At 38.1% G+C, this 14,288-nt stretch overlaps 1 protein-coding gene across 6 annotated transcripts in view; it reads right to left on the minus strand.

Annotated features, from left to right (window-relative positions):
• The window catches only part of MAP3K20 (mitogen-activated protein kinase kinase kinase 20), a 174,335-nt gene that overhangs the window by 92,311 nt on the left and 67,736 nt on the right, over positions 1-14,288 (minus strand). For all 6 annotated transcript variants that reach the window (XM_073807566.1, XM_073807567.1, XM_033860012.2 and 3 more), the window contains exon 3: positions 251-338. In XM_073807566.1, coding sequence (XP_073663667.1) covers positions 251-338 — 88 coding nt within the window. The remainder of the gene's footprint in view (positions 1-250; positions 339-14,288) is intronic.

Here is a 14,288-nt window from a genome sequence, read left to right on the forward strand (position 1 = left end):
ACTGCAGCTGAGAGTGCATTTAAATAGCATTTACGCAGATATAATTAGCACAATTAAACATGGGTAGAAGTGGAAACACCATTCTTAATTATATTGATATAATCAGTTTTATTAATGCTTTATAGCAACAAAAGTGACATCTGACAGTAGCACACAATTCATGACAGAACCTAATATTAAGCATTTTAGCATATTAAAGAATCTAAAGCTAGGTAATTGGGGAAAGAAAAAAGTCAAATAGAGTTCTTACCTGTGACGATACCATAGTTGGGAGGTTCAAGAATTACTCCGTAAAACTGGATGATGTTTCTGTGACTGAGGACACTGAGTATTTCTGCCTATACAAAAATCAAACAGAAAATTGCATAAAATTTCACATTTATAAAAGTCTCATAAAATAAGTTTCCTACTCAATTTTCTTTTAGATACATTTACAAAGATGTATATGTGCTCAACAAGTATGTGATGCTGATAAAACTGTCTTTGGCAGCACTCTTGACAGACTAAGGATTTATATATCGAAGCTTTCTGAAAAATTTAAAAAAGAAGTGGGGTTGAACTGGCGGCAGAAGAGGTGCTTACTAGCAAGCTGGCATGACTGACAGTGGAAGGGGATGACTAAAGAGGGGAGATGCCACATTTATTTACAGTAAAAGCCCTCTTCCTAAAAGTCAAATACATTTTTTCCTGCATAATATTTCTTTTGGGAGACTGCAACAAGACTGAACTTCTGTCGGTTGGATGAGTAGTCATGACAAAATTACGGCAGGGTTTCTTAACTATTACTGGAATAGATTCAGGTAATACCTATTTATATTATTTATCTAACCATTTATAACCAAATATATTATTGCTCTCGTACCATATGCAAAGTACTGTAAAGGACAGACACGTGGATTCTTGACCTTCAGTGGTGATTTGATAGGGAAGCCAGACTTTACACTGTGAAATGTGTTAATTATTAGAAAACTGTACTGCAGAGTGTCATGGTAAAAAATACTGTTTATTAAACTTAATTGTTTTTAATTAATTAATTTATTTATTTATTTTGGGCTGCATTGGGTCTTCATTGCTATGCATGGGTTTTCTCTAGTTGCTGCAAGCAGGGGCTACTCTTTCGTTGGGGTGCACAGGCTTCTCGTTGCGGTGGCTTCTGTTGTTGTGGAGCATGGGCTCTAGGCCCACGGGCTTCAGTAGTTGTGGAATGTGGGCTGAGCAGTTGTGGCTCACGGGTTCTAGAGTGCAGGCTCAGTAGTTGTAGCACACGGGCTTAGTTGCTCCGTGGCATGTGGGATCTTCCCGGACCAGGGCTCGAACCCGTGTCCCCTGCATTGGCAGGTGGATTCTTAACCACTGTGCCACCAGGGAAGCCCTAAACTTAATTTTTAAAATGAAAAATAAAAGAGGTACCACAGTGTATATCTGCTAATGTCTACAGGAGGATGTTCTCTAGATTAAGTAAATTACATGTAGTCATTAAAATTTTATTGATTTTGTGGAGTTAAAATATGGCTAATCAAGAATTAAAAGCACAATTAAAGTCAGCAATGAATAAAAATGGAGAAGCCTTGGTCATAAAGGAGACTCCCCTTTGGGAATTTGCACATTTGTTATACATTTTTCTTTTCATAGTAGGAGTTGAGTTTTCATTTAAAATGCTGTGAAACTTGTTTTGAAGGTGGTGTGACTAGATAGAAAACAGAAGGTTGAGGGTTGACAAGGGGTGATTGTGGGAACAAGAGAAAGGAACATTATTCGTGATTGGATGAGACATTTATCAAGGTTGATTTGACAGTTTTTTCTTTTAGTAATATAGGTGTTGAAGGGAGCCATCAAAACGATTCCTTAACATTCACTGAGCGTCCACTGTGTGTAGAGGTTCTGTATTCATCAAACAACCTTCTCATAGTTTAGTTTTCCAAGTAGAAAGAAAATGCATTAATTGAGTAATAAATACAATTATTCATCCATATGACAATTCTACTTCTCATTAAATAATCATAAATGACCTTGGTTGTAAAAATTGAGTTCATGTGAAGCTTGGAAATCATAAGCCCTCTATTTTTTTTAAATTAATTTATTTTATTTATTTATTTTTGGCTGCATTGGGTCTTCATTGCTGCACATGGGCTTCTCTAGTTGCGGCGAATGGGGGCTACTCTTCGCTGCGGTGCGCGGGCTTCTCATTGCAGTGGCTTCTCTTGTTGTGGAGCATAGGCTCTAGGTACGCGGGCTTCAGTAGTTGTGGCTTGCGGGCTCTAGAGCGCAGGCTCAGCAGTTGCGGCGCACAGGTTTCGTTGCTCCGTGGCACGTGGGATCCTCCCTGACCAGGGCTCGAACCCGTGTCCCCTGCATTAGCAGGCGGATTCCTAACCACTGCGCCACCAGGGAAGCCCCAAGCCCTCTATTTTTAAGTGGCAGATCAACTCTTTTGTGAGTAAAGCATGAGAGTTCAATGTTAGGAAGCATAAACGTTGGGACTAGTATTGGTCAAAATAGGGGACTGTTATCCTTTGGTGTGTTTTGTTATATTGTTTGGAATATCTAAATCCTGTGACCATTAAAAATGTTTGTAACAATAAAGAATAAATACAAGAATATTCTGAATCCTTGGAGAACCTTTTTTTTAAAATTTTATTTACTTATTTTTGCTCATTGGGTCTTTGTTGCTGTACGCGGGCTTTCTCTAGTTGCAGCGAGCGGGGGCTAACTCTTCGTTGCGGTGCGTGGGCTTCTCATTGCCGTGGCTTCTCTTGTTGCGGAGCACGGACTCTAGGCACACGGGCTTCAGTAGTTGTGGCTTGCGGGCTCTAGAGCGCAGGCTCAGTAGTTGTGGCGCACGGGCTTATTTACTCCGCGGCGTGTGGGATCTTCCCGGACCAGGGCTCGAACCCGTGTCCCCTGCATTGGCAGGCGGATTCTTAACCACTGCGCCACCAGGGAAGCCCTGAACGACCATTTTATAATTAAGCACGACATGGGATTTTCAGTGTTCCAGCTAGATTTCATGCTTACGTTTAAGATATTGACAAATTATACCCTGGAGAGAGAATTTATCTTTTCAGGTATTGGTAAGCATGTCTAACAGCTCTTGAGTAGACATATGCTAATGACAAAACAACTATTGTGTCCCTTTGTTGTGCTCGTATTTTAATTTTTTTACAGTTATAAAAAACTCTTGCAGTATGATTTGTAAGTAAAAGACATTTTTATGGAATAAGACTTTAGGTTCCAATTTAATAAACTAAGAATTTGATTTAACATCTTGAAAACAACGTGCTATTTTAGAGTGCTGTAGCAGTTTCATGGAAATGGGCTAATAATAAGCAGAGGTAGATTAAATAAATAAGTGGTATTTGCAATCGATGAAGGTCAAGTGACACCATGTTACAATTCAAACAAACTCCAACAGAAATACCTGGGATTAACTGAATTACTAAAACCTGTACTTGTAGCAGCCAGTAACTGACAGCAAGCGTATGTATTATGTAGATTTGCCTTTATAGGCACCTGCTTGCCAACAGTTCATTAATGGAAATTGCTGAAGTAAATATGCAGCAAATAATTTTTCCTTAGATTGTTGTTTTCCAGATTTAAATTCTGGGATACTCTAGCAAATGGCCTGCACATCAAAATAATGGATTAGTGGTTTTAAAAAGTTCACTATTAAAAAGGAAACATAACAATGACGAAGGCTAAAATAATGCTCCATTGTACTGAAAACTGTAAATATCTTTTTACACTATTAAAACTAACAAAAGAATTATTTTTAGTACATATAATTTGATGAAAGTTGTTTATTTCTGTTGTATTGATTTTATAGTTGCATTTTTATTTAACTGAAAAATTGATTTTGATTTTATGAGCTATACACAATAAAGAGTTAATTCTTAGGTCTATGTTTACTCAAGTTACACTGAAATAACAATTTTAGTCAACACTGGAAGTCCAGATGACTTCATTTTTCTACACAATGTATTTACATTTCTGTTTGCAAAATGCTATTGTAAGAACTCTAACAGATACTTTATGCGGACTCACAGCAGCATTATTCACAACAGCCAAAAGGCAGAAACCACCCAAGTATTCATCAAGTGATGAGCAGATAAATAAAACATAGTAGATAAATACAATGAGTATTATTTGGCCGTAAAAGGGAATTAAGTTCTGATACTTGTCACAACATGGATGAACTTTGAAAGCATTAGGCTAAGTGAATAAGCCCGGCACAAAAGGGCAAACATTGGATGATTCCACTTATATGACATATCTTGAAGCTGGCAAATTCACAGGTTAGAAAGAATGTAGATTAGAGGTTACCAGGGACTGGAAGAGGAAGAAATGGGGAGTTATCACTTAACATGTAGAATTTCTGTTTGGAGTGATGAAAAATTTTGGAAATAGATAGTGGCGATGGTTGATTTCAACACTGTGATTATAGTTAATGCCACTGAACCATACACTTAAATATGGTTAAAATGACAGATATTATGCTGTATGTATTTTACTACAATAAACATTTTAAAGGTTTCAAAAATGTTATTCTAGACTTTTGCAGAGATGAATGACCATAATCTATTTACTAATCATCCAAGAGTTACACAACCCAAGGTCTAAAGATCTTTGGGGTAAATAAGTAGTTTTCCAGATTAGGACGTGAGGATTTAAGGAAAGACCAGGACAGACTACAGCAATTTAAACTCATGCTCAAAGATTCTCCATAAAATAAAGGATCCCAATGTGACAGACAAGTGGAGTAACCACAGGTCGATTCATAAAAATGTTTAGTAGTAATGTCCTTATCAGAGCACACAGATGTCTATACAGCTATTGTGTTTGCAGTAAGATATGTGACTGCTCCCATGGTTTCCAGTTGGGGCTGGTTTCTTCTTCCCTCCCTCCCTCCTTCTTTCTTCATAGGAAAACTTATCGGGGATTTGGGGAGGAGGTGGGCACTCTGTTAATTTTCTTTCAACTGGCATTTCTAAGCATTTATGTGGGGAGATGACCCATTAGCTCAGTTGGCCATGTTTCCAGAACTCAACCAGCAGGTTCCAAATGGCTGATCCAATCAGAGAGAATAAGAGAAACTAAATATCATAATTTAACTAAATTTACTAAGTATCATAATTTAACTAAATTTAAGTTTAGGGGGTGGTTAAGTTTTAACATCCTTCCTTTAAAGTACTTTCAACAGCTTTATAATAAGGTTTTAAGTTAATTAGTATCTTCATCTTCAGAGCAATCCCTTTCCCTCTATTCAAAACTTTTTTCAACCTAATCCCAAATTTTAATTTGTCTCTGTAATTTTGGAGAGCTACCATAGAACCCTTAAAGATTCTATGAGTTTTTTTCTTTTAGTTGAAGTATAGCTGATTTACAATATTGTGTTAGTTTCAGGTGTACAACAAAGTGATTCAGTTATATATATTTTTTCAGATGATTTTCCATTATAGATTATAAAATATTGAATATAGTTCCCTGTGCTGTACAGTAAATCCTTGTTGCTTATCTATTTTATGTATAGTAGTTTGCATCTGTTAATCCAATACTCCTAATTTATCTCTTCCCCTCTCGTTCCCCTTTGGTAACCATAAGTTTGTTTTCTTTGTAAGTCTGTTTCTGTTTTGTATATAGATGCATTTGTATTATTTTTTAGATTCCACATATAAGTGATACTATATAATATCTATCTTTCTCTGTCTGAATTACTTCACTTAGTATAATATTCTATAGGTACATCCATGTTGCTGCAAATGGCAATATTTCATTCTTTTTTATGGCTGAGTAATATTCCACTGTATATACGCGCACACGTGTGTGTGTATATATATATGTATGTATGTATATGTATATATATATATGTATGTGTATATATATATATATATATATATATATATATATATATATATATGCCTCATCTTCTTAAACCAGTGGGCACTTGGGGGTTGTTTCCATGTATTGGTTATTGTGAATAGTGCTGCTATGAACATTGGGGTGAAAGATTTTTTTGTTTTTTTTTTTGTTTTTTTTTGCGGTACGCGGGCCTCTCACTGTTGTGCCCTCTCCTGCTGTGGAGCACAGGCTCCAGATGCGCAGGCTCAGTGGCCATGGCTCACAGGCCCAGCCGCTCCACGGCATGTGGGATCTTCCCAGACCGGTGCACAAACCCGTGTCCCCTGCTTTGGCAGGCGGACTCTCAACCACTGCGCCACCAGGGAAGCCCAGATTTTGTTTTAAAGCTTGTTTTACATTTAAAAATATTCCATTGATACAGTCTGTATGTATTTATGTGATAACTTATTAAAAATAAAGTTGGGTTCACTTCTTTTTGTGAAAGAAAGGTACCAATGGCACTCTACTTATCACTATAAAATCAAAGCAGTAGTTTATGAAGACCCATATCATGAGGCTGGCAGGCTCTATTTACATCTTATATTAGGAACAAGCTTTTCTCCCTGGTTGTCAACAGCTCTTAGCCGCTACATAGCAGCAGGACTGTGTCTCACAGGGTCCATCTTTCTGCCTGTGATGTGGTACCGACCACAAAGACAGTAGGTGTAAAAAAAATCCAAGGTACACTTCTACTGTCCACGAGTGTCAGCTGCTCCTCCTTGCCCTCTGGTGTGTGGTATTTAAAACATTCCTGATTTCTGGAGGACCTTGATTTCTGAGGTCCTCACCAATTCCAAGAGTCTATGATTCCATCAGAGTATGATAGTAAAAGGAAGAAAAGTGGCTCATCCAATCCTTCAAAAGGAAGCAGTCTCCTTACTGCACTGTGCATTCAAGGTCAAAGGCTCTCTCCAAAGACAGCTCTGTCTCCAAAATACCAATCTGATCCAGGATCAGTATAGTCCCCCAAAGTTCAAGAAGATATGAGATGAACCCACATTTTTAAAAAACTTAAAATGACACATATAAGAAGAGAGATGGGGAAGAAATAAAATAACATATTGATTGTGGTTATCTGTAGGTAGCAAAAAGAATCATAAATGATTTTAAATTTTTATATATTTCCCAAATTCTTTACAATAAGTCTCTATAATTTTTGAATCAGAAAAAGTAATACATGTACGTTATATGTAATATATATGACTAGAGCATATAAATATAAAAATATTGATTTGCATGGAAATTCTGATTTTTCCCTAGGATTGGGTCAGGAAGAGATAAAACTCTTTCCTTACCTCCCCAGAACTACCCTAGGTATATAAAAACTAGTTTAGTTAACCTCTGAGCTATGAGTTTCTCTTGATATGGCTCCAGAGCAAACTAGTGTTCACCTGGGTTATTCCTGAAGAAGGCCATGGACTCTGAGAGGCCATGAGACAAAGGTGCTGGGCACTGAGTGCACCTATTCAGAGTCTGGCTCAGTGCTTTATTAAATCATCATCCTTCCTCTCCCTTCTGACATTTGCTCCTGTGGCCCAGTGCTCTTGAGGGAAGCCTTCCCTACGTTGCTCATCTTGCACCACGTCTAGTATAATACCACATGAGGGAGAAAGGTTAGATGCTTTATATACTGGAAGTAATAATATCTGAAGGGTGGATGAACAAATAGTATTTGATGATAATGATATTAAATGTGTTTAAGTAATTGCCACGGTAAGAGTTCATGTTAGGTAAATGTTTACTCTGAACAGGACAGTAAGAAGATTAAAATGCCTGTGGGTGTGGCTTTGCTTTAATATTCATTCTGTTCTTTTACATGCATAAGGGTTACTTAAGGGTATTATTTTATAAGAATGACAATCAATTATACAACCATAGTAGAAGCCACATGGAAATTTATGTTCACCAGCTCATTGTTGATTTGAACTTTCAGAATGAAGACTTGGATGGCTACGAGTTGCCTCTTGCAGGCTCTGCCGTCCACAACAATCAAACAGGCAAAATTTCTTGACCGCCCTTCCCTGTTTGGCTATTCTCCAAGCATGCCCTCATTGCACTTTTTCAGATTCAGAATGCAGAGGCTTGCTTAGTCTTAAACCTTCCAGTTCCAGTTTTCTACCCAATGCATTTTACCATTTATATTTCCAAAAATCACCTCTGCAAGTAAGCCAGCTTCTTATCAAGTCCACACTTTCCATACCCACTGTGGCAGACACTCCTCTACGACACACTGAAAAATGGAGCCCTGATTCTCAGGAGTGGGGCTACATTTCATGAAGGCTTCTTTCTATAGACTGAATGTGTTCCCCTAAAATTCGTATGTTGAAACCTAACCCCCAATGTGATGGTATTTGAAGGAGGGGCCTGTGGGAGGTGATTAGGTCATGAGGGTGAAGCCCTCATGAATGAGATTAGTGCCCTTATAAAGGTGACCCCAGAGAATTCTCTCACCCCTTCCTTCTGCCCTGTGAGGGCACAGCGAGAAGATGGCCATCTGTGAACCAGGAAGCGGGTTCTCACCAGAAACTGAATCTGCTAACAACTTGATCTCAGACTTCCCAGCCTCCAGAACTGTGATGAATAAATGTTTGTTGTTTATAAGCCATCCCACCTTTGGTATTCTGTTACAGTAGCCTGAATGGACTAAGACAGCCCTCTTCCTAGGCTTGGGCTAGTATCACAAAACTCTACAACAACTGAACCAGGCCTCTTATGAACAGGAGGGGTTCGAACAGACAATGCCACTGGTCTTCTCAGAACAGCATACCTCTTATCATTATCCCCACAGAGCCCAGAACTATCGGACTTAGCAGTGGAATGTAAGGGAAAAGGGGAAATTCTTGATTTAAAAACTCCTAAAACAGTAGTGTGTTTACAAGTCTATAAGGTCAAAATACCTGGTTCTTTCAGGCAAGAAGTGGGTAGACCTTCCCTTCCCTTTTAACTCTTTCAGGCTCTGATTATAAAGATAACTGAGTCAGAATGTTCACTCTCAGTAATCAGAAGATTTACATATCAGATCACAAGAACCAGGGTCAAGAAAAAGTTGTTTAATTCATTGCATTTTTACTCCAAGAGTATCATGGCTAGAGGCATTTTCCTAAAATAAAAATTTGATTCTTACATGTACGGCAAGATGGAAAACCAGCCCCCATTCCTCCTAAAAACTCAGTGCTATAGAACAACTTTAAAAGTAGGCTTGGATGATTCTCAATCCTGTATTTAATCACCAGAGTCATACCCAGGTCATGCTCTTTGAGTCATTTTAGGCTTAATGAGACTCATTCAATAACATGACAAGCAGCAAACCTCTCAGTTCTGTACGTTCTCTTTCAAATGCTGCCCTTTAGGTATTCAGGGAAATAAAGAAGGATAAATGAACTGAATTCAGGTTCCATAATATAATACAGCCTATATTCCTCATGACATTTGATGTCATGAAAACTTTTCTTTGGAAGAAAAATGGCTAGAAATACTAAGAAGGAAAAATAAACAAGTCATTCTGCTCACTCTTCATGAACAGTCAAGATGGAGCCATGTGGGATGCATTACTGGGAAGTCTAAATCGCTCAAGGGTTTTCCTGGGGTTGCAGCAGACTCACCACATGCAGCTGCTTGGACAGCAGCCTAGGCTCCCCTCCAGGGATCAGGCTGCTCTCCAGTTAAGTACATACCCAACTAAGGGCAGACTAACCTGGCAGGATGGAAGGGTGGCTAAAACTGAATGAAATAAATAGTGAAGATTTAAGGATAGGGATTTAAGAGATATCTCCAAGGCATAAAAAGGCTAGGAGACTTTAGATTCTTCATGCTCACAACAGAATATCACTGTGATGACATGAAAAAGTAAAATATATTATAAACAACCTGTATTCAGTTTGGGTGACAAAAGCACATTCAAGCACCTAACTTTCCACTAAACAACTTATGTAACTTGGTCAAAGAGATCACTTGGGGCTAAAATTACACAGAAAACCTCCCCAAAGAAAGCCTTTGAATAAGACTTGAAGTATGAACTAACGAAGGATTAGGGTTTTTTTTTTTTAAATGAAAAGCAATATAATTTAAACAAAATCTAGATTAGGCGAGTGGAAATTTAAATTCTAATTACAAAATAGACGGCCCTGGAGCCACCTGGTCACTCTGGACCTTGTTTTCTTCCTAGAAAACTACTTGGTTGGACGAAATTATCTTCCAGATTCCTTCATGCTCTAAATTTCTTTCCATTTCTATAAAAAAAAATTGATGCATTATTAACTACTTTATTCAGAGTGGGTGCCCAATAGATATTTGCTAAACTGAACTGAGGTAGTTAACTGTGGTGTGTTAGGACATCCTCTGGAGTCAAACAGGCTGAAGCATGAGTCTTGGCTATGCCACCAATAAGCTGGGTGATTTAAAGGAAGTTATTTAACCTCTTTGGGCCCGTCTCCTTAAGGGAGAACAGAAATCCTACCCCAGTGTCTAGCAAATACTAGGTGCTTATCCAATGCTAATTCCTTTCTCTGAAGGCTTTCCCCTTCCTTTTTAATCAGTTCATCATTCAGAGTCAAGTCAAGCTTACGAGCAAAGATCAGATCTCTCCCAGCAGTGGATTATACTTTCGTAATTGGTTTGGATTAGTTAGCTGCATGTATTTATTCTATTTGACTTTATGTTTATCTGTGTTTTTACCTAAATATAGCACTTTAATATTTCCAAAACACTTATGTTATTTGACTCTCACAAGTAAGTTAGATATTTTTATCATATTTAAGACTTAAGAAAACTGGGTCATTGACTTGATTTGTGCAGGTTCATTTTTTTCCCAGGAGCCTAGTAAACGTCAGTAATAAAGTTTGCAACTAGGTCTTCTACTTCTGCCTCTTTTTATAAATTTCCACCCCCCTTTAAAAAAAAGTGCAATAAAATATGAGTCCTCTCATCTAAATATATATATTTTTAAATCTATTTATTTATTTGTTTTTATTTTTGGCTGTGTTGGGTCTTTGCTGCTGTGTGTGGGCTTTCTCTAGTTGCGGCGAGCAGGGGCTACTCTTCACTGCAGTGCATGGGTTTCTCATTGTGGTGGCTTCTCTTGTTGCGGAGCACGGGCTCTAGGCGTGTGGGATTCAGTAGTTGTGGCACGTGGGCTCAGTAGTTGTGGCACTCGGGCTCTAGGCGCATGGGCTCAGGAGTTGTGGCACGTGGGCTCTAGAGCACAGGCTTAGTAGTTATGGCGCATGGGCTTAGTTGCTCTGCAGCACGTGGGATCTTCCTGGACCAGGGTCGAACCCGTGTCCCCTGCATTGGCAGGTGGATTCTTAACCACTGCACCACCAGGAAAGCCCTCTAAATATTTTTTATTAAAAGTTGCCCTTGCTCAAAGATATTCCAGTTTGCAGACTCCTGAATAATTAATAACAGCTAGGATGTACTAAGTGCCTAGTATGCCAAGCACTTTATGTAGACTGCTTTTGTTTTTTAATGTTTCCATTTTTTTTAACATCTTTATTGGAGTATAATTGCTTTACAATGGTGTGTTAGTTTCTGCTTTATAACAAAGTGAATCAGCTATACACCTACATATATCCCCATATCTCCTTCCTCTTGTGTCTCCCACCCACCCTCCCTATCCCACCCCTCTAGGTGGTCACAAAGCACCGAGCTGATCTCCCCGTGCTATGCGGCTGCTTCCCACTAGCTATCTATTGTACATTTGGTCATGTATATATGTCCATGCCACTCTCTCACTTCGTCCCAGCTTCCCCTTCCCCCTCCTCTTCCATTTGTTTTTATTTCAGTTGGCGATCTTCTTCTTTTATTTTGAAATGTTTTATATTTGCTGTGAATACATTTGCTATTTAATGACTTAGATCAATCTAGAGAACTAAAACATAATATAAATGTAATTTTAAAACGCATACTTTTTTTTGAGCAGAGGTACTTATTTATCTTTATTTTGAATGTATGTAGTATGAAGAAATTAAAGGAAGAAATGGAAGGGGTAGTTAAAGAACTTAATGACAATAATCGTATTTTAGAAAGGTAAGTAATGCAAAAACTCATTCTGCCTGGTGATTGCATATGCAATTGGTAGACTAACCTTTTAAATCCTCACAGCAAACCATGAGTGAGGGCCCTTCACTATCACCCTTCACTAGGCACAGAGAAATTTTAAAACTTGCCTAAGGGCACAGAAAATGGCAAAGCCAGGTTCTTAACACAGGTTGTCTTATGTCAGAGCTCTGCTTATAATCACTAAACCATCCCACTTTACTTTACAAACCTAATCTGAATGCAGAATGGAACCTTAGTTTACAGAACATCCGAAAATTACAATAGGCCTAGAAAATTTAGAAGTGTGAGAAACAACTCCTCATCAACTCCCCCTTAGGGCCTTGGCCACTGCCCCCACTGCAAGATTTCCATACCTTCCTGACACTCAACTGTGCAGGATCAAGTAAAGAACCAGATCTAAATCCCGTAGGCACTAGGCCGTCAGGCCAGCCAGGAACGACCATATTGATAGCTAATAAAACCAGTTAATTGCACAGCATGAAGCACCCTCTCTCTACGCAAAAATTACATGGTTAGGAATTTTGAGCGACTCTCGCAATCTGATTAGCTAAGTGCTTTATAATATTACTCTACAGTGCAACAGAGTTTGATTATTTACACCCCATAAGAGAAATGTTTGCTACATTTATTATGGAAATCTGAAAAATCATTTAGAAGAATTCAGGCAAATTTAATTTTTAAATAGACTTGAAAACTCCTTTCACATCTTGTAGACTCCAGTTAGACAGTATCTTGAATACCTGGATTCTTCAGCTAAGTTAATGATTTCACTATTTCTGGGCTCTGTCAGCATAGTCAAACAATAACTAATGACAAAGGCATGTGTGTGATATCTCACAGACTATTGAGTGAAAAAAAAAGTACCAAATCCCAACAAATATATAGTAAAAATAATCTGGAATCATAGGCTCTTAAGATCATTTCTCCCCTAAAGGTCTGATGAAGAGATAGCCTCCACTTAAGCAAACCCTCCAATACTAATAACCATCACCACCTACCATGACAATCTTTCCTTCCATTAACCTTCATGCTGAAATCTAAGTCCTTCTTTGTGTTCAATAGAGATGGTGAAAGATAACATCTGAAAGCTAATTTTTGTATTATATTACATTATACATTTTCCTAAGCCTAAAAATTTTAATTCTTATCAATTTCTTGACATATCTTATTTTTCAATTTTGGGGGTTATCTTTACCTAAGTTTATGCAGAGACATCAGTGATTCTGAAAACATATTTAAATAATTGGTATTAGGTACAGCCATCTGACTGAATGTATTCACTTTTCAGCCCAATACTGGGATATGTTGTAAACTTGGTTACCGTGGCTCTCCTCAAAACCATCTTTATATTCCTCCCATCTAAAAGAAAATTTTTGTTGTTCTTTTTAGTTCAATCATATAAAGTTATAATTTAAGTATAATGGTCTTAGTAAAAGGAATATTTGTGATTTTCCTGAACTGGTTTGTTTTTATCCCATTGCTCAACAATCTATCATGTTACATTTTTCAAGCTGATTGCTAAAAAGCTTAGACACAAATTTGTTGCCTACATCTAGAAAGTACAAAGAACCTCATGAGTGTGTTTTTATCATACTAACTTCATTCCTGTTTTCATTTTGTTTTTCTACCATATTTTCCGTTTGCCCCATTTTCCTACTTTAATTTTTTTACATCTCACAATTTGTATTTTTATTAGCTGCCTTAAATCGTTTTGACAACAAGGTCATACAATAAAATAGTATTCTGCAGTGTATCTCAAATTGGAGTCCTCAAGATAAGATTCCGGGGTCCACAGATAGATCCTTGGCAGCCCATCAAGTGAAAACTCAAAGAAACACTGGTCTAGTCGAAGGGTTACCTCTTGGTTACCTATCTGTGCACACAGATACTATTTCCTTAGCTTTTTCTCCTCCAGCAGGCTTCACCAGCATTCTGCTTTAGCAATTTATGACAATCCCTTAGATCCTTCCATTACCCACCCATCGCAAACTTAGAAGCCCCTCCTTGACCTTAATCTTTTAGCCTTATTCCCCTTAAACCTGCTCTTCAGTTGGTCACATTGAGGTCTCTAGTCCCTTAATTCCGTTCAGTTTTTCCTTTCTAATCAACTGGGTTCTATTGAAAGAAACAGAGATCCAAAATAGCAGTAGTTTAAAGAAGTAGTTTATATTGTCTCAAAACATGAAGGCTGCACGAAGCCCAATATGGCAGCCCCACAATTACCTCCATCCCACCATCCTCCCTCAGCACTGGTTGGCATCCTCAACGTTACCTGATGGTCACAATACAACCCCTGAGGTTCCAAGCCATTATATTTACATTCCACGCAGCAG

Source organism: Tursiops truncatus, chromosome 7, assembly GCF_011762595.2.
Source record: "Tursiops truncatus isolate mTurTru1 chromosome 7, mTurTru1.mat.Y, whole genome shotgun sequence".
NCBI lineage: Eukaryota > Metazoa > Chordata > Mammalia > Artiodactyla > Delphinidae > Tursiops > Tursiops truncatus.